Below are 19679 nucleotides of genomic sequence, written 5' to 3' on the forward strand. Positions count from 1 at the left end.
CCCCGTTCCCCCCGTTGTCCCCGTGTCCCCCGTGTCCCCCATGTCCCCGTGTCCCCCTTTCCCCCCCGCTCCCCCCCGTGTCCCCGTGTCCCCAGGGCGCTGCTGGTCAATCAGGTCGGGCTGCTCTGCATCGTGGCCAGCGCCGTGGCCTGCGGGCTCGTCATGTTCGCGCTCTACGGCCGCTGTGACCCGCTGCTGGCCGGGGCCATCGCCGCCCCCGACCAGGTACGGCCCCCCCGGGACCCCCCCGGGCTCACAGCGGGGTTTGGGGTGCCACGGGATCGTGGTGCCAGCAGGACACCCCGAGGCTGTGGGGTCACAGGGGGTTTTGGGGTCCCCTGAGGTTCTGCCCCTTCCAGGACCCCTCAGGGGCACAGTGAGGGGGTTTTGGGGTCCCTGGGGATCCAGATCCTCCCCAGGACTCCTCAAACAGTGGGGTCTGAGGGGGTTTTGGGATCTCACAGGGATCCTGCCCCTCTCCATCACCCCCGGAGGCAGTGGGGTAGGGTTTGGGGGGCTCCCAAGGGTTTTTGGGGTGCCCCAGCAGCCCAGATCCTCTCCACCACCCCCTGAGGCAGTGGGGTGGGGTTTGGGGGGCTCCCAGGGGATTTTGGGGTCTCTCATGGGTCCACCACCCCCTGAGGCAGTGGGGTGAGGTTTGGGGGCTCCCAGGAGGTTTTGGGGTGCCCCCTCAGCCCTGTCCCCTCAGTACATGCCCTACCTGGTCCTGGACATCTTCGGGAGCACGCCGGGGGTGCCGGGGCTGTTCCTGGCCTGCGCCTACAGCGGCACGCTCAGGTGAGGAGGGGTCCCGGCCTGGGGACACGGGCAGGGGGTGCCACCCCCCTGGTGTCCCCACGGGGCTGACGGGGTCACCTCGTGCCCAGCACGGCCTCCACGTCCATCAACGCCATGGCTGCCGTCACCGTGGAGGACCTGGTGCGGCCGCGGCTGCCGGCACTGTCCCCCAGGAGGCTGACGCTCATCTCCAAGGGACTCTGTGAGTGCCACCGGCCCGGGGACACCGCGGGGGACACGGGTGGGTCACCCCGCAGGGTCACCGCGCCTGGGGGGACACGGATGGGTCACCTCCATGGGGATGGGTCACCCCGCAGGGTCACCCCACGGGGACACGGATGGGTCACCCCTGCCCGGGATGGGTCACCCCAATTTGGGATGTGCCAGGCTGTGCCATGCCATTGCACCCTATGGATGCCATCTCAATCCCATCCCATCAATCCCATCACATCCATCCCATCCCATCCCATAAATCCCATCCATCCCATTCCCTAAATCCCAACCCTATCCTATAAATCCTATCCCATCCCATTCCACCCCATCAATCCCATCAATCCCATCCCATCCCATCCCATAAATCCCATCCCATCCCACCAATCCCATCCCATAAATCCCAATCCCATCCCATCCCATAAATCCCATAAATCCCAATCCCATCCCATCCCATAAATCCCATCAATCCCACCAATCCCATCCCATCCCATAAATCCCATCCCATCCCACCAATCCCATCCCATAAATCCCAATCCCATGCCATCCCATAAATCCCAATCCCATGCCATCCCATCAATGCCATCAATCCCACCCCATCCCATATTCCCACAGCTCTCACCTTCGGCACCTCCTGCATCACCGTGGCCGCTCTGTCCTCGCTGCTGGGGGGGGGTGTCCTGCAGGTGAGAGCCCCCCCAGACCCCAAATCCCCTCCCTCTGCTTCTACCGCCCCCAAAATCCCAAAACACCCCAAACCCCCCCAAAAAACCCCCACGCTGTCAGTGCCCACTCGAGTGGGGACACCGCGGGGACACGGCCACGCTCTGGTGGCACCCAGAGAGCCGTTGAGGGTGAAGGGCTTGGGGCAGTGCCAGGCCCCCCTGGAGCTCTCCCAGACCCCAAAAAATTCCCAAAAAACCCCCCAAAAAACCCAACCCCCCGCTGTCTGTGCCCATCCAAGCGGTGACAGTGCAGGGACACCGCGGGGACACAGTGGGGACACAGCCACGCTCTGGTGGCACCCGGAGAGCCCTCGAGGAGGGGGGTTTGGGCAGTGCCAGGGCCCCCTGGAGCTATCCCAGACCCCAAAAAAACCCCCAAAAAACCCCATCCCTGTCCCTGTCGCAGGCGGTGCTGGGTGGCCTGGCCGTGGGCCTGGCTCTGTCCCTGTGGGTGGCCGTGGGTGCCACCCTGTACCCGCCCAGCGCGGCCACCATGGGGGTGCTGCCCACCTGGGGGACGCTGTGCCCGCCCCGCAATGTCACCAACGCCACCAGCGCCACCAGCGGCCCCGCCCTGCCCGCGCCACCCCCGGAGCCGCTGCGGTGAGCGGGGCTGGGGACAGCGCGGGCGTGTCCCCTGGGCTGGCACCTCCCTGTCCCTGTCCCTGTCCCCTTGTGTGGCACACCTCTGTCCCTGTCCCTGTCCCTGTCCCTGTGCCCTTGTGTGGCACACCTCTCTCCCTGTCCCTGTCCCCTGGGGTGGCATGTCCCTGTCCCTGCTGGCGCTGATGTCACGTCCCTTTTCCTGCCGGCTGTGATGTCACACCACTGTCCCCATTCCCTGTGACGTCACGTCCCTTTTCCTGCCGGCTGTGATGTCACACCACTGTCCCCATTCCCTGTGACGTCACACCCCTGTCCCTGCCGGCTGTGATGTCACATCACCGCCCCTGCCTGTTGTGACATCGCAGCAATGTCCCTGTCCCTGACGATGTCACACTGCTTCCCTTGTCCCTTGTGACGTCACACCCCTGTCCTTGTTCCTTGTGACGTCACACCCCTGTCCCTGTTCCCTGTGACATCACACCCCTGTCCCTGCTGGCTGTGACGTCACAGCCCTGTCCCTGTTCCCTGTGACGGCACCGGGTGTCCCTGAGGGCAGTGATGTCACCCCGCTGTCCCCTGTCACAGCCCGGCCATCCTGGGTGACTTCTACTCCGTGTCCTACCTGTACTACGGCGCCCTGGGGACACTGGGGACCGTGGGGACAGGGGCCCTGCTCAGCCTGCTGCCAGGTGAGGGGGGATGGCCCTGTCACCCCCTGTGCCACCCCCTGTGCCACCCTGTCCCCCTTCTCTGTGACCTCATTCCTGTCACTCCCTGTCACTGTGTCCCCTCCCGGCAGGGCCAGCCCGGCAGAGCCGCTGTCCCCAGGGTGTGCTGTGGTGGGACATCGTCAGGGCCACGCCCTCGGGTGTCCCCAAGGGTGACAGCACCCCCGGGGACGAGGACAAGGACAAGGACAAGGACAAGGACGAGGACAAGGCCGCGGTGACCCAGGCGCTGCTGGAGAGGCCGGACGGGGAGGGGACACCCCCGAGTGACCCCCCCAGGGGTGGCACTGTCACCGAGAGCGATGTGTAGGGGACAGCGGGGTGGGGACACGGGGACAGCGGGGTGGGGACACAGGGACAGTGTGGGGACACGGTGCTGGCCCCAATAAAGGAGCTGCTGATCCTGGACAGAGCCTGTCCTTGGGGGGACAGGGAGGGGACAGGGAGGGGACACGGCCGCTGTCCCTCAGGTGACACTGCTGGAATGGTGGGGGGGGTCACAGGTGTGGGGGGGATTTGGGAATCAAGAGCTGCCCTGGTGAGCCACGCCCACCAGGGGAAAATGGGCACACCCTGCCAAGCTCCGCCCACCACGAGGACAATGGCCACACCCTGCCAAGCTCCGCCCACCATGGGGACAATGGCCGCACCCTGATAAGCCCCGCCCCCAAGGTGACAATCCCGACTCCTGCAGGTGACAAAGGGCCCCTCCCCTCTAAGCCACGCCCACCTATCTGACAGCGACCCCGCCCTTTTAAGCCCCGCCCACCCCTCAGGAGGCACTCAGGGCGCCGCCATCTTTGAACCGGGCACAGCCTCCGCCGCCGGCGGGCGTTGCGCGAATTCCCTGCGGATTTTTTCCACCGCGCCGCCCTGAGCGTGACTCTCCGCCCGTCCCGCCGCTCTCTCCGCTCCTTCCGCTCCCTCCGCCGCCTCTCCCGCAAAGAAACAGAAAAGCAGTCCCCGGCCGTGCCCTCAACAAACATGGCGGCGGCGCGCCCTGCCCGCCCCTTCCATGGGGGGGGTGACGGCGCGCGGTGATGACGCACAAAGCGCGCGACAGCCGGGGCGGCGGGGCCCGGTAGGAGCGGGGCCGGTTCGGGGCCGGGCGGGGCGGAGGGACCGGGCCGGGAGCGAAGGGAAGGGACGGCACCGGGGGCAGCGGGGACACCGCGGGGTGGCGGGGAGGGGAGGCCGGGGGGGCCGGGACAGACCCGGGGGTCTCTTTTTGCCGGCCCTCAGGTGAGGCCCTGCCCCGGTGCCGCTCCTGGGCAGGCTCGGGGGGGCGGGAGAAGGGATTTTAGGGAGGGTGAAAATGCAGGAGAAAAGATTTTAGGATGGCTCCGAGGATGTTCCAGGCGGGAGAAAGGGTTGAGTCCATCCCAGGCAGGGCAAAGCTTGGGAATGGAGCAGCCCGTTTGTTTTTAATCGAATTTAATTCGTAATTATCGACGATTAAAATCAAAGATTCTGCCCCAGAGCTCCCAAAGCTGCGATTTCCCCCGTGTTTGGTTGATTTGAAAGCTCCCTTTTCCCTTGGATTTGACTTTTCCCACCCTGGATAACAATCCCAGCCCGTTTTGGGGCTGGTTATCCAAATTAAAGGAGTTTCTCCCCTCCCTCGGGAGGGGACAGAGGCGCCTCAATCCCGTTTTTTCCTGGCTCGGGTTTTTTTTTTGGATTTCCAGGTGCTTTTTCCATGGGCTGAGAGGCTGGAGTTTGGCCAGGAGGGAGCAGATTTGGGATCAGCCACGATCTGGAGGAAATCTGGGAAATTTATCCCGATTTGGGGTTGGGATAAATCTGGGATAAATCAGGGGGACGATCCCAGTTTTTAACTCGGTTTTGGGGACTTTTCCCCTCTCCAAATCCCCAAAATCTGGGGAGGGGCTGGAGGATTTTTGGGAAGGGAATGGAGAATTTCTAGGAAGAAGCTGGAGAATTTTTGGGAAGGGGGTGGAGAATTCCTGAGGGAAATTTGGAAGAGAATGGAGAATTTTTGGGAAGAGGCTGGAGGATTTTTGGGAAGGGACTGGAGGATTTTTGGGAAAAGGTTGGAAGATTTTTGGGAAGGGCATGGAGAATTCCTGAGGGAAACTGGAAAGAAGATGGAGAATTTCTGGGAAATGGCTGGAGAATTTTTGGGAAGAGGCTGGAGAATTTTTGGGAAGGGACTGGAGGATTTTGGGAAGAGGCTGCAGAATTCCTGAGGGAAACTGTGAAGGGGCTGGAGAATTTCTGGGAAATGGCTGGAGAATTTTTGGGAAGGGGGTGGAGAATTCCTGAGGGAAACTGGGAAGAGAATGGAGAATTTTTGGGAAGAGGCTGGAGGATTTTTGGGAAGGGACTGGAGGATTTTGGGAAGAGGCTGCAGAATTCCTGAGGGAAACTGTGAAGGGGCTGGAGAATTTCTGGGAAATGGCTGGAGAATTTTTGGGAAGGGGGTGGAGAATTCCTGAGGGAAACTGGGAAGAGAATGGAGAATTTTTGGGAAGAGGCTGGAGGATTTTTGGGAAGGGCATGGAGAATTCCTGAGGGAAACTGGAAAGAAGATGGAGAATTTCTGGGAAATGGCTGGAGAATTTTTGGGAAGAGGTCGGAGAATTTTTGGGAAGTGGCTGGAGAATTTTTGGGAAATGGCTGGAGAATTTTTGGGAAGGGGCTGGAGAATTTTTGGCAGGAGTCTGGAGAATCCTGAGGGAAACTGGGGAAGGAAACCTCGGGAACTTTTAACCCCAATCCCCGCAAATTCCCGAGCGTGCAAACTCCCAGCTCCGCCTGCCTGACCTCCAACCTCAACCCCAACTTACCCCGTGACAAACCCCCCGAAAAACCGACCCCAAGTCCCTACAGAACCCCGATTTCTCCCGGTTTCCCAGAGGGTTTGAGGGATGCCCAAGAAATTCCAGGGGGAGAACAGCAAGTCGGCGGCGGCGCGCGCCCGCAGGGCCGAGGCCAAGGCGGCGGCGGAGGCGCGGCGGCAGCAGGAGCTGGAGGATGAGCTCTGGAAGGACGAGGACAAACACGTCCTGAGGAAGGAGCAGAGGAAGGTGGGGATCCCAAATCCTGGGAGAAGGGAGAGGGGGAAGGTTTGGGATGAGGAGAGGGGAAAGTCTGGGGATGAGGAGAGGGGAAAGTCTGGGAATCAAAAGAGGGGAAAGTTTGGGAGTGGGGAGGAACCAGGTGAGGGAGAGGAGGGAAAATTCTGGGAATGAGAGAAGGAAGAGCCCTGGGAATGAGAGGAAAAACAGTCCTGGGAATGAGGGAGAGGAGGAAAAACTCTGGGATTGAGAGAGAGGAGGGAAAAGCTTCAGAATGAGGGTGAGGAGGAGGAAGGCTGGGAATGGCGGAGGCGCGGCGGCAGCAGGAGCTGGAGGATGAGCTCTGGAAGGACGAGGACAAACACGTCCTGAGGAAGGAGCAGAGGAAGGTGGGGATCCCAAATCCTGGGAGCAGGGAGGAGGTTCCTGGGGCAGGTGTGACCCCTGTGGATCCGTGTGCCAATCCCAGGAGGAGCGGGAGAAGAAGTGCCTGGAGCAGCTGGAGCTGATCCATCCATGGATCCACCCATTGATCCATCCGTGGGTCCTTCCATGGATCCTTCCATGAATCCATCCATGGATCCATCTGTTGATCCATCCATGGATCCATCTATTGATTCATCCATGGATTCATCCATGAATCAATCCTTGGATCCATTCATGGATCCATCCATCCATGGATCCTTCCGTGGGTCCATCCATGGATCCTTCCGTGGGTCCATCCATGGATCCTTCCATGAATCCATCCATGGATCCATCACTCCCGAGGTGCCGTCCCAGGGAATTCCCATCTTCCTGGGATGGGTGTGACCCCCCTGGGGTGACAGATCCGTGTGCCATTCCCAGGAGGAGCGGGAGAAGCGGCGCCTGGAGCAGCTGGAGCTGATCCATGGGTTCATCCATGAATCCTTCCATGAATCCATCCATGAATCCATGGATTCATTAATTAATCCTTCCATGGATCCTTCCATGGGTCCATCCATGGATCATGGGTCCATCTATGAATCCATCCATGAATCCATGGATTCATTAATTAATCCTTCCATGGATCCTTCCATGGGTCCATCCATGGATCATGGGTCCATCTATGAATCCATCCATGAATCCATGGATTCATTCATGAGTCCTTCCATGAATCCATCTGTGGATCCATCCCTGAATCCATCCATGGATCCATCACTCCCGAGGTGCCACCCCAGGGAATTCCCATCTTCCTGGGATGGGTGTGACCCCCCTGGGGTGACAGATCCGTGTGCCATTCCCAGGAGGAGCGGGAGAAGCAGCGCCTGGAGCAGCTGGAGCTGCTCCATCCATGGATCCATCCATGGGTTCATCCATTAATCCTTCCATGAATCCATCCATGGGTCCATCCATGAATCCATCCATGGATCCATGGATTCATTAATTAATCCTTCCATGGATCCTTCCATGGATCCATCCATGAATCCTTCCATGAATCCATCCATGGGTCCATGGATTCATCCATGAATCCATCCATGGATCCATGGATTCATTAATTAATCCTTCCATGGATCCTTCCATGAATCCATCCCTTGATCCATCTATGGATCCATCTATCCATGAATCCATCTGTGGGTCCATTAATGAATTCTTCCATGGATCCTTCCATGAATCCATCCGTGGGTCCATCCTTGAATCCATCCATGGATCCATGGATTCATTAATGAATCCTTCCATGGATCCATCCATGGATCCATCACTCCCGAGGTGCCACCCCAGGGAATTCCCATCTTCCTGGGGTGGGTGTGACCCCCCTGGGGTGACAGATCCGTGTGCCATTCCCAGGAGGAGCGGGAGAAGCGGCGCCTGGAGCAGCTGGAGCTGATCCATGGGTTCATCCATGAATCCTTCCATGAATCCATCCATGAATCCATGGATTCATTAATTAATCCTTCCATGGATCCTTCCATGGGTCCATCCATGGATCATGGGTCCATCTATGAATCCATCCATGAATCCATGGATTCATTCATGAGTCCTTCCATGAATCCATCTGTGGATCCATCCCTGAATCCATCCATGGATCCATCACTCCCGAGGTGCCACCCCAGGGAATTCCCATCTTCCTGGGGTGGGTGTGACCCCCCTGGGGTGACAGATCCGTGTGCCATTCCCAGGAGGAGCGGGAGAAGCGGCGCCTGGAGCAGCTGGAGCGCCGCAAGGAGCTGCAGCGGCTGCTGGAGGAGGAGGACTCCAAGCTCAAAGGGAAAACTCCCAAGCAGGGAAATCCTGGGAAAATCACCCGGGCCCAGATCGAGGAGAACGTCCGCAAGGAGCAGAGGGAAAACACGGATGCAGGTTTGGGAATTCCCTGGGAATTCTGGGCTGGGGAGCTGCTCCAGGAGACACCTTGGGAATGGCTGAGGGTGGTTTGGGATTCCCATTCCCTGGAATTGTCCCCAAAAATCCTGGATGTGGCGCTTTGGGGATGGGGTGTGGTGTTGGGTTTGATCCCAAAGCTCTTTCTGGATGTGGAATTCCCTAAAATTCTGTGATTTATACTCCTGGGCTTCTTGTTTTTCTGTATCCATGTCTTTCCCATTCCCACATTTCCCATTCCCATTCCCACATTTCCCATTCCAACATTTCCCATTCCCAATCCCACATTTCCATTCCCATTCCCACATTTCCCATTCCCACATTTCCATTCCCATTCCCACATTTCCCAGTCCCTCACTTCCCTTTACAGAGGAAAAATATTTTCTTTTTTTAAGGAAAAAAATGAGTTTTCCAAGGAAACAATTTGACTTTTCCGGAGGAAAAATTGGAGTTTTTTTAGAGGGGAAAATTCCAGATGAAAAACGAAGATTTTTAGAGGAAAAATTAACATTTTTAGAGGGGAAAATTTCCCGGGGAGTGGTTTTAAGGGAAAACCCGAGTTTTCCAGAGGGACAATCGGTTTTTCCCGAGGGAATCCCTCAGCATTCCCGGTTTTCCCGGCAGTGGAGAAGGAGAAATCGCACCTGGAGCTGCCGCTGGAGGAGAACCTGAACCGGCGGCTGCCTGAGGAGGGCGCTGTGGAGGCGCGCAGCATCGAGGACGCCATCGCCGCCCTCAGGTGCGCCCCGACCCCAAAATCCCCCCCAAATCCCCCCAAAATCCCCCAGGGATGGTCCCTGAAACTTCCCCGGGGGTTGGGATCCCGGCGGGAATCCGGGATTTGGGGTGGCAGGGATGGGGGTGCTGTGGGATTGGGGGATCTGGAACACGTGGGGCCGTTTCCTTTGGGGCTGGGGCTGTCCCTGGTGCCATTCCCTTTGGGACCGTGTCCCTCCGTGTCCCCTCCTGACCGTGTCCCTCCGTGTCCCCGGTCTCTCACAGCGTGCCCGTCCCTGTCCCCTGGGGGCTGTGTCACTCCCTGTCCCCCCCAACGTGCCCGCCCCTGTCCCCACTCCCTCGTGACCGTGTCCCTCCATGTCTCTGTTCCCCCGTGACCGTGTCCCCTCTGTCCCCAGCATGTCCCTGTCCCCCCGTGACCATGTCCCATCCCCCTGTGACCGTGTCCCCTCTGTCCCCAGCGTGTCCCATCCCCCCATGAACATGTCCCTCCTTGCCCCAGCGTGTCCCATCCCTGTCCCCCCACAACCGTGACCATGTCCCCGTTGTCCCCAGCGTCCCTGTCCCTCTGTGTCCCTGTCCCCCCGTGACTGTGACTTTGTCCCCTCTGTCCCCAGCGTGTCCCATCCCTCTGTGACTTTGTCCCCTCTGTCCCCAACGTGTCTCATCCCTGTCCCCCTGTAACTATGACTGTGTCCCCTGTGTCCCCAGCGTGTCCCTTTCCCCTGTGACCATGTCCCCTGTGTCCCCAGCGTGTCCCTTCCCCCTGTGACCGTGTCCCCACTGTGCCCAGTGTGTCCCATCCCTGCCCTGCCACAACCATGACCATGTCCCTGCTGTCCCCAGCATGTCCCATCCCTGTCCCCCCGTAACGATGACCGTGTCCCCAGCGTGTCCCAGCCCCCTGTGACCGTGTCCCCTGTGTCCCCAGCGTGTCCCACCCCGCTGTGACCGTGTCCCCTGTGTCCCCAGCGTGTCCCATCCCCCTGTGACCGTGTCCCCCGTGTCCTCACCATGTCCCATCCCCGTGTGACCGTGTCCCCTGGGGCTGTCCCTGGTGCCATTCCCTTTGGGATCGTGTCCCTCCGTGTCCCCGGTCTCTCACAGCGTGCCCGTCCCTGTCCCCTGGGGGCTGTGTCACTCCCTGTCCCCCCCAACGTGCCCGCCCCTGTCCCCACTCCCTCGTGACCGTGTCCCTCCATGTCTCTGTCCCCCCGTGACCGTGTCCCCTCTGTCCCCAGCGTGTCCCAGCCCCTCCTGATGTGTCCCTTTCCCCCTGTGACCGTGTCCCCTGTGTCCCCAGCGTGTCCCAACCCTGTCCCCCTGTAACCATGACCATGTCCCTGCTGTCCCCAGCGTGTCCCTTTCCCCCTGTGACCGTGTCCCCTGTGTCCCCAGCGTGTCCCATCCCCGTGTGACCGTGTCCCCTGTGTCCCCAGCGTGTCCCAACCCTGTCCCCCTGTAACCATGACCATGTCCCTGCTGTCCCCAGTGTGTCCCTTTCCCCCTGTGACCGTGTCCCCTGTGTCCCCAGCGTGTCCCTTTCCCCCATGACCGTGTCCCCTGTGTCCCCAGCGTGTCCCAGCCCCTGGAGCGCCACCCCGAGCGCCGTCTCCGCGCCGCCTTCGCCGCCTTCGAGGAGCTGCAGCTGCCGCGGCTGCGGCGGGACAACCCCAACATGCGGCTGAGCCAGCTGCGCCAGCTGCTCAAGAAGGAGTGGATGAGGTCCCCCGAGAACCCCCTGAACCAGCGGCACAAACCCTACAACAGCCACCCCTAGCCGGACTGGGGTCCCCGCCAGGACCGTCCCCCCGCGGCGCTTTTGGGGTTTTTTGTGTCTCTGTCTCCCCGCCGTGGGTTTGGGGTGAGCTGCAGGTCGGACTGATGGCGCCTTCTCCTTCCTGGAATCGCCTGGGGAGAGCGGCTCCCGGAGGTTCCCGGCGTTGCCTCCGTGGGATTCTGGAGTTGGCACGTGGAAAATGCTCCCGGGGTGTGAGCCCGAAGAGATTCCAGACCCTGGGTCTCACCTGAGATCCCTGCTCCTGTTCCTTTGGGATTGGGATGTCCCTGAGATCCCTGCTCCTGTTCGGGATTCTGGAGTTGGCACGTGGAAAATGCTCCCGGGGTGTGAGCCCGAAGAGATTCCAGACCCTGGGTCTCACCTGAGATCCCTGCTCCTGTTCCTTTGGGATTGGGATGTCCCTGAGATCCCTGCTCCCGTTTCTTTGGGATTGGGATGTCCCTGAGATCCCTGCTCCTGTTTCTTTGGGATGTCCCTGAGATCCCTGCTCCTGTTCCTTTGGGATGTCCCTGAGATCCCTGCTCCTGCTCCCGTTTCTTTGGGATTGGGATGTCCCTGAGATCCCTGCTCCCGTTTCTTTGGGATTGGGATGTCCCTGAGATCCCTGCTCCCGTTTCTTTGGGATTGGGATGTCCCTGAGATCCCTGCTCCCGTTCCTTTGGGATTGGGATGTCCCTGAGATCCCTGCTCCCGTTTCTTTGGGATTGGGATGTCCCTGAGATCCCTGCTCCCGTTTCTTTGGGATTGGGATGTCCCTGAGATCCCTGCTCCTGTTTCTTTGGGATGTCCCTGAGATCCCTGCTCCCGTTTCTTTGGGATTGGGATGTCCCTGAGATCCCTGCTCCTGTTTCTTTGGGATGTCCCTGAGATCCCTGCTCCTGTTTCTTTGGGATTGGGATATCCCTGAAATCCCTGCTCCTGGGATATCCCTGAAATCCCTGCTCCTGTTTCTTTGGGATATCCCTGAAATCCCTGCTTCCATTTCCTCTGGGACTGGGATATCCCTGAAATCCTGCTCCTGTTTCTTTGGGATTGGGATATCCCTGAAATCCCTACTCCTGTGATACCCCTGAAATCCCTTCTCCCATTTCCTTTGGGATTGAGATATCCCTGCTCCCATTTCCTTTGGGACTGGGGCCGTTTCCTTTGGGATTGGCCCATCCATGAAATCCCTGGTGCCATTTCCTTTGGGATTGGGATGTTCCTGAAATCCCTGCTCCCATTTCCTTTGGGATTGGCCCATCCATGAAATCCCTGCTCCCATTTCCTTTGGAGTTGGGGCTATCCTTGGTCCTGTTTCCTTTGGGATTGCACTGGGAAGAGGGAAAATCCCTCAGGGAGGAGTGGGAAAAGCCTTTCCTGGGGGGGACAGGCACTCCAGGTGACATTCCCACTGTCCCCTGGAATGCTGGAGTCCCAAATCCACCCAGAGGAGGGATTCCCATCCTTTGGGAATGGAATTCCTTCCCAGGAATCGGCCTGGAGGTGCCACCCAATTTCCCAAAATCCCATGGGATTCATCCAGCCTCATCCTTTTCCCTCTTTTTGGGGCTGCTCCCCCCCTGGGCTGGGCCCTGTTCCTGCATCCCAGAATTCCCAAATCCAGCCAGGGAGGAGTGACCCCCCCCTCCACCCCTTTGTGTGAGTTTGGTGTGTTTGAATCCAATTAAAAATTTAAAGAAAAAAAACCCAAAATCCGATTAAATTGGGGAAGGAATAACTTGGGAAGGGTTTGGGGGGATTCTTCCCCTGCCTGGCTCAGTTTTATCCCTGAAAATGTGGAAGATCCCACTGGAATTGGGGGTGGGATTCCTGCTTGGACTGGGGGGGTTTCCCTCCCTTTGGGACCCCCCGGGTTGTTCCTGAGGGGGGGAATCCCCCATTCCTGCTGCTCCTGGAATGAGGAACCCCTGGGAGTTGGGAACCCTTCCTGGGTCCTCCTATTCCCATCTTGGGAATTCCCCTTCCCATTCCCCTCCCCTTCCCAATTCCCTCCCTTTTCCCATCCCTGTTCCCATTCCCCATCCCTATTCTTTCCCGTTCCCATTCCCCGTTCCCATCCCTGTTCCCCTTTCTCATTCCCAATCCTATTCCCATTCCCCATCCCCATTTCCTGTCCCCATTCCCATTCCCAACCCCATTCCCATTCCCGAATCCCATTCTCAATCCCATTCCCATTCCTCTTTCCCATTCCCATTCCCTGTTCCCATCCCCGTTCCCATTCCCGTTCCCCTTTCCCATTCCCAATCCTATTCCCATTCCCGTTCCCTGTTCCCCATTCCCGTTCCCCTTTCCCATTCCCAATCCTATTCCCATTCCCGTTCCCTGTTCCCCATTCCCGTTCCCCTTTCCCATTCCCAATCCTATTCCCATTCCCGTTCCCTGTTCCCCATTCCCGTTCCCCTTTCCCATTCCCAATCCTATTCCCATTCCCGTTCCCTGTTCCCCATTCCCGTTCCCTGTTCCCCATTCCTGTTCCCCTTTCCCATTCCCAACCCTATTCCCAGTCCCATTCCCGGTGTCCCCTCTCCCCCCAGATCAGCCCCATGGGATCAGGGGGAATTGAGGGGGCTCTAAAGCATTTCCGGGGTCCCCCCCTGCTTTGGGGGATTTGGGGGAGCCCCTCCATGCCGGGGGGTCCCCATTAAAGGGGGGAATCCCCCCGCGGGGGGAGGGGCGGGATTAGTGGGGGATCCCCCATTTCCCACGGGATTTGGGGGAATCCCGCAGTGCGGGGGGGGGGTCCCGGGGTCCCCCGCACTCGGGGATCCCCCCCGCAGGGGGGGGGTCAGCCCCATGGGATCAGGGGGAATTGAGGGGGCTCTAAAGCATTTCCGGGGTCCCCCCCTGCTTTGGGGGATTTGGGGGAGCCCCTCCATGCCGGGGGGTCCCCATTAAAGGGGGGAATCCCCCCGCGGGGGGAGGGGCGGGATTAGTGGGGGATCCCCCATTTCCCACGGGATTTGGGGGAATCCCGCAGTGCGGGGGGGGGGTCCCGGTGTCCCCCGCACTCGGGGATCCCCGCCGCAGTGGGGGAGGGGGCGGAGAGGGAGGGGATTCCCCGCCCCTCCCCCCTCGGCCACTCCCCTCCCCCTTTTTCCATCACTGGGGGTGGGGGGAGACGGGACATTGCCATGGCAACGAGCGGGGGGGGAGATGCGGGGGCGGCGGTCACGCGGGATCGGCTGGCACCGGGAACCCCCCCTGCCCCCAAATCGGGCATCATCCCCCCCAAATCGGGAATCCCCCCAAAACCGGGCATACCCCCCAAACCGCCCCCCCCGCGTGTGTGACACGCCCCACCCGGGGGTCACCCCGCGCCCCCTGCCCACCGCCAGCACCCCCGGGGGTGACACCGACACCTTATGGGGGGAAAAAGCCCCACCCGGGGGCTGCCCCGGGGTTCCCGGGGAGGTCCCAGGGGGTCCCTGGGGGGGTCCCAGGGGGTCACCGGGGGGGTCCCCATGGGGAGGGTTGGGGGGAGCCGCGGGTGGGCGATCGCCCCCGGCCCCGCGGCTGCGGCGACGCGCGGGGAGGGAACCCCGTCAGGCGGCTGGGTTTATCCGCAGCGGGGCCCGGAGGCTCCGGGAAGTACCGGGAGGCCCCGGGAAGCCCCGGGAAGCACCGGGAGGCCCCCGGGAAGCCCCGGGAGGCGGCGGGGCGGGTGCGCGCGGCTGCGCGTGTGGAGCGGCATCTCAACGGCGCCGCATCGCCGCCCGCAGCCCCCGCGGCCGCCGCCTGCGCGCTGGGGAAACCGAGGCACGGCGCGGCCGGGAGGGGCTCGGCGGCACCGCGGAGCCGCTGTTCAGGCTCGCCCCCGGCCCCCGGTTGTGCCACCGGAACCCGCCGGGATCCCGGGCTCGGCGCCGCACGTGTCGCCGCCGCCGGGCCATGGTCAGCGGCGGCAGCGCCCGAGGGCAGCGGAGGCCGGGGGCTGGCGGCAGGTGGGTGAATTTGGGGGGGGGTCCGCGAGGGTGGAGACCCCCCCCCTCGGCTCCAGGGGCGCTGCCGGTGCTGGGGAAGCCCGTGGCTGGCGGGAATCCCGGGAATCCCCCGGCTCGGGAGGATCCCCCCGCCCGCGGGAAGCCCCCGGCGCAGGGCGGGGGGGTGCCCGGGGGGGTGGGCAAGGGGAGGGGGCACCGGGGGGGGGCGTGGGGAGCCCGGACCCCCCCGCTGCACCCCCCGGGACCCCCCAGCCCAGCCCCACGCACCCGCTGGGCCCCACACAGGTACGGTGTCCCCGGCGGCGTGTCCCCCTCCCGAGGCGGGCGGGATGGGGATGGGGTCCCCCCTCGGGTTGGGGGTGTCGCGGGGATCACGGCTGTCCCTGCCACCCCTGGGGGCATGGGGGCTGTGGCCGTGTCCCCGGGTGCGGCGGCAGTCCCGGGTGTTCCGGCGGGGCTCTGCGGAGGGATTTTCTCGGGGAGACCCCGGCACCAGGCGGGGATTCCCCGGCGTCGCGGCGGGGCCGGGGATCTTCGGGTGTCCCCGCGTGTCCCCGCGGGTGTGCCACCTCCCTGCGCTCTGGGGGACACACGGACACCCCACGGATGGCACCGGGCTCGATCCTGCGTGGGGGAAACCCCCCCCCAGCGCCCCTGGGGCGCTGCCCCTCTGCCCCCACCCCGCCGTGCCAGGGGGGCGACACTTGGGGACCGGGGGGTCTCGGGCGTTGTCACCCCCGGGGGTCCCCCGGTGGCACGGCTGGGCTGAGCCATCCCGCTGCTTTTTTTGGGGAGCGGCGTGGCCTCGTCCCGCCGGTTCCGTGCCCCCCCGAAGCTCAGCGAGCCCCCCTGCCCTGCCCTCGGGGGGCAGCGGCGGTGCCGCCCCCGGCCCGCCCCTCGCCGCGGGTGGGCAGCGGGGGCCGGGGGCTCCCGCGGGCACCGCCAGCTGCTCCCGGCCTGGGACATATGGCCGGGGCTTGGCGGCGGCCGCAGGAACCGGGGCCACGCGGCGGATTTTGGGGGGGGTGCAGCCGGGGGTCTGACGCACTTGGTGCCCCCGGGCCGCGGCAGCGACTGGCGGCGAGCCCCGGTGACCCCGGGCCGGGTCACCCCCGCTGTCCCCGCGGTGTCACCAGCCCGGCTGCCCCCGCAGGGCTGCCCCACCCGCAGCGGTGCCCGGGCAGGAATTAGCGAGGGGGGATAAATAAATTAATCAGCCGCTATTTCTGGCCGCGCCCCCCCCTCTCCTCTGCAGTTGCTCCGAGGCAGCGCCGCTGCTCCGGGCACGGCGGGAGCGCGGTGTCCCCTTGTCACCGATGCCACCCCGCTGTCATCCCCGGGGCGCTGGGGGTGGCTGCAGCCCGGCCATGGGTGTCCCCACGCGTGTCCCTGCCGCGGGAGGTGCTGTCGCGGCCGGTGTCACCCTCAGGACCCCTTTGCTGTCCCCACCCGAGGGTCCTGCCCCAGCCTGGTGGCATCTGCCGCTCCCCCTTGTCCATTGTCCCCGTGTGTGGGGGGTGGCAGAGCCACCCGCGGGTGTCCTGCGGACGTGTCACATCCCGGAGCAGGGACGTTGGTGGCTGTGGCTCAAGGACGCACGGTGACCGTGGAGCTGCCGTGTCCCCATCCCCATCCACGCCTTGGGGACAATGGGGACAGGCAGGACCACCCTGTGCACCCCACCCGGGCATGCGGCCACCAGGCAGGGAGTCCCCTTGGGGACAGGGACAGGAACAGGGACAGGGGAGAGGGAATAGGGAATAGGGACAGATGGCTCAAGGACGCACGGTGACCGTGGAGCTGCCGTGTCCCCATCCCCATCCACGCCTTGGGGACAATGGGGACAGGCAGGACCACCCTGTGCACCCCACCCGGGCATGTGGCCACCAGGCAGGGAGTCCCCTTGGGGACAGGGACAGGGGACAGGAACAGGGACAGGGGAGAGGGAATAGGGAACAGGGACAGAGGACAGGGGACAGGGACAGGGGATAGGGGACAGGGACAGGGGGTAGGGGACAGAGGACAGGGGACAGGGACAGTGGACAGGGACAGGGGACAGAGGCAGGGGATAAGGACAGGGGATAGGGATAGGGACAGGGGACAGGAACAGGAATAAGGAATAGGGGATAGGGACAGGGACAGAGGACAGGGACAGGGACCGGAGGCCTCCCCGGGATGCAGGATCCATCCCTGGGGATGCTCGGGCAGGGGGAAGATGGATCCGGGCCCTCCTGCCGCCATCCAGAGGAGTGAAGCCACCACGGAGCGGTGCCTGATGAAATATTTAGTGTCCCCAGCCCGCGGTGGCCTCACCCACCCCCATCTGAGGTGACAAAAACTTTTCCTGGCTGTGGGGCCTGGCACAGCCTCAGGGGAGGGCGCTGAAGGGGGTGGGGGGAACATTTCCCCTCCCTCCCTGCCCGCTGCGGTTTTTCGAATACGAAAAAGAAACGGGAGCCCATTTTCCTGCCATAAATTTGGCAGAATGGAGAGAAAACGATCCGGCCCTGGAGGGGAGCCAGGCCCGGCCGCGCACCGGGAGCAGCGGGCTCCCGGGGCACCGGGAATGGGGACAGCGGGGACTGTCCCCTGCTGGTGGGGACAGCTCCCGGAGCCCGGGAGGCGCTGCAGGGATGGGGGAGCGCCCGGGGGGGGCTCGTGTGGGGTTTGGGGTCTGGGGGGTTGCGGGGTGTTGTGTAAGGGGGGTTTTGTGGGGCGGGAATGGGGGGGAGCAGTCGGGCCGCTCGTGCTGTGGGGTTTTGGTGTCACACAGCCCCCGTGCTGTGGGGTTTTGGTGTCACACAGCCCCTCGTGCTGTGGGGTTTTGGTGTGACACAGCCCCTCGTGCTGTGGGGTTTTAGTGTCACACAGCCCCCTGTGCTGTGGGGTTTTGGTGTCACACAGCCCTCGTGCTGTGGGGTTTTGGTGTCACACACCCCCCGTGCTGTGGGGTTTTGGTGTCACACAGCCCCCGTGCTATGGGGTTTTGGTGTGAAGCAGCCCCTCGTGGAACGGGGTCGTTGGTGCAATAGGGCCCCTCGTACAATGGGGTTTTTACGTGACACAACCCCTCATGCAATGGGGTTTTGGTGTGACAGAGCCCCCCGCGCTGTGGGGTTTTTTGTATGGTGCAGCCCCTTGTGGAACGGGGTTTTAGTGTCACGCAGGCCCTCGTGCAATGGGTTTTTATGTGATGTAACCCCTCGTGCTGTGGGGTTTTGGTGTGACAGAGCCCCCCGTGCTGTGGGATTTTAGTGTGACGCAGCCCCCTGTGCAGTGGGGTTTTCTGTACAGCGCAGTCCCTGGTGCAATGGGGTTTTAATTTCACACAACCCCCGTGCTATGGGGTTTTTTTTAGGGCTCAGCCCCTCATGTTATGGGGTTTTTTGTATGGTGCAGCCCCCATGCTGTGGGGTTTTGGTGTCACACAGCCCCCGTGCTATGGGGTTTTGGTGTGATGTAACCCCTCGTGCAATGGGGTTTTTATGGAATGTAACCCCTCGTGAAATGGGGTTTTTATGGGATGTAATCCCCCGTGCAGTGGGGGGATTATTGCACATTTCTTGGTGCAATAAGAGGCCCACTCCATGCAATGGGGTTTTTGTGTGACGTAAGCCCTCGTGCAGCGGGGTTTTTCTTGTGGTGCAGCTCCTCGTGCAATGGGGTTTTTGTGTGACAGAACCCCCTGTGCAAATGGGGTTTTTATGGGATGTAATTCCCCGTGCAGTGGGGTTTTTGTGTGACATAATCCCCTGTGCAATGGGGTTCTTGGTGCAATAGGGCTCTGCATGCAATGGGGTCATCGGTGTGGTGCCCTTCTTGAACAGGGGCACTGCTGTGCCATCCCCTCATACAAACAATGGGGTTTTTATGGGATGTAATCCCCCGTGCAGTGGGGGGATTATTGCACATTTCTTGGTGCAATAAGAGGCCCACTCCATGCAATGGGGTTTTTGTGTGACGTAAGCCCTCGTGCAGCGGGGTTTTTCTTGTGGTGCAGCTCCTCGTGCAATGGGGTTTTTGTGTGACAGAACCCCCTGTGCAAATGGGCATGGGGACACTGCTGTGCCATCCCTTTGTATGATGGGGACACTGCTGTGCCATCCCCTCCCTGCTGTGCCATCCCGTTGTGCCATGGGGACACTGCTGTGCCATCCCTTCGTGCCAAGGGGACACTGCTGTGCCATCCCCTCATACAAAGGGACACTGCAGTGCCATCCCCTCATGCCATGGGGACACTGCTGTGACAGTCCCTCACTGCTGTGCCATCCCCTCGTGCCCGGCGCTCGCTGCTGCAGGGGACAGGGTGACCCCCGGGGGGTGGCACTGCCAGGGCAGGGCCCTCCCGGGCTGTGCCAGCTCTGGGGGTCCCCGCCGTGTCACCGCGGGGGTTTGGGGACCCCCTGACGCCGCGTGTCCCCCGGCCAGGCGTGGAGGGAAGCCCATGGCCCCCGGACCCCCGGACCCCCCCCGCTCCCGGCCCCGGCCCCGCAGCCCCTGACGGCCCCGGGACCCCCCCGGGCGGCGCCGGGGAGCCCCAGCAGGTACGGGGGGGCCTTGGGGGGCGTTTTGGGGTGCACTGGGGCTGTTTGGGGGTGTATTTGGAATATTTTTGGGTGCTCTGGGGGCGTTTTGGGGTGCACTGGGGTGTTTTGGGATGCTCTGGGGTGTTTTGGGGTGCACGAGGGTGTTTTGGGGTGTACTGGGGTGTTTTGGGGTGTATTTGGAATATTTTGGGGTGCTCTGGG

General features: G+C 62.1%; 3 protein-coding genes across 5 annotated transcripts in view; all 3 read left to right on the forward strand.

Moving 5' to 3' along the window:
* SLC5A5 (solute carrier family 5 member 5) overlaps positions 1–3712 on the forward strand; it is a 7366-nt gene extending 3654 nt beyond the window's left edge. The window contains exons 7-13 of the mRNA XM_041480939.1: positions 96–225; positions 710–798; positions 888–1000; positions 1624–1694; positions 2140–2336; positions 2904–3028; positions 3139–3712. Of these exons, the coding sequence (XP_041336873.1) occupies positions 96–225; positions 710–798; positions 888–1000; positions 1624–1694; positions 2140–2336; positions 2904–3028; positions 3139–3377 (964 nt within the window). The 3' untranslated portion in view covers positions 3378–3712. The remainder of the gene's footprint in view (positions 1–95; positions 226–709; positions 799–887; positions 1001–1623; positions 1695–2139; positions 2337–2903; positions 3029–3138) is intronic.
* Positions 3713–4061: 349 nt separating this feature from the next.
* CCDC124 (coiled-coil domain containing 124) lies at positions 4062–11232 on the forward strand. Of its 3 annotated transcripts, none has more exons than XM_041482235.1 (5): positions 4062–4148; positions 5947–6117; positions 8247–8427; positions 9073–9187; positions 10762–11230. In XM_041482235.1, the coding sequence occupies exons 2-5, from the start codon at positions 5959–5961 to the stop codon at positions 10964–10966; spliced, it is 660 nt and encodes a 219-aa protein (XP_041338169.1). In that variant the 5' UTR covers positions 4062–4148; positions 5947–5958; the 3' UTR covers positions 10967–11230. The 3 variants fall into 3 exon arrangements, with proteins under 3 accessions (XP_041338169.1, XP_041338175.1, XP_041338163.1); XM_041482241.1 differs by lacking the exon at positions 4062–4148 and adding an exon at positions 6420–6497 and having other exon boundaries at positions 5222–6039; positions 10762–11232; XM_041482229.1 differs by lacking the exon at positions 4062–4148 and having other exon boundaries at positions 5224–6117.
* Positions 11233–14720: 3488 nt separating this feature from the next.
* Positions 14721–19679, forward strand: part of KCNN1 (potassium calcium-activated channel subfamily N member 1) — a 17845-nt gene continuing 12886 nt past the window's right edge. Inside the window, exons 1-2 of the mRNA XM_041481917.1 lie at positions 14721–14931; positions 19360–19475. The gene's annotated coding sequence lies outside the window, so the exon portion shown is untranslated. The remainder of the gene's footprint in view (positions 14932–19359; positions 19476–19679) is intronic.

Source organism: Pyrgilauda ruficollis, unplaced genomic scaffold (assembly GCF_017590135.1).
Source record: "Pyrgilauda ruficollis isolate IOZ18807 unplaced genomic scaffold, ASM1759013v1 scaffold115, whole genome shotgun sequence".
Taxonomy (NCBI): domain Eukaryota; kingdom Metazoa; phylum Chordata; class Aves; order Passeriformes; family Passeridae; genus Pyrgilauda; species Pyrgilauda ruficollis.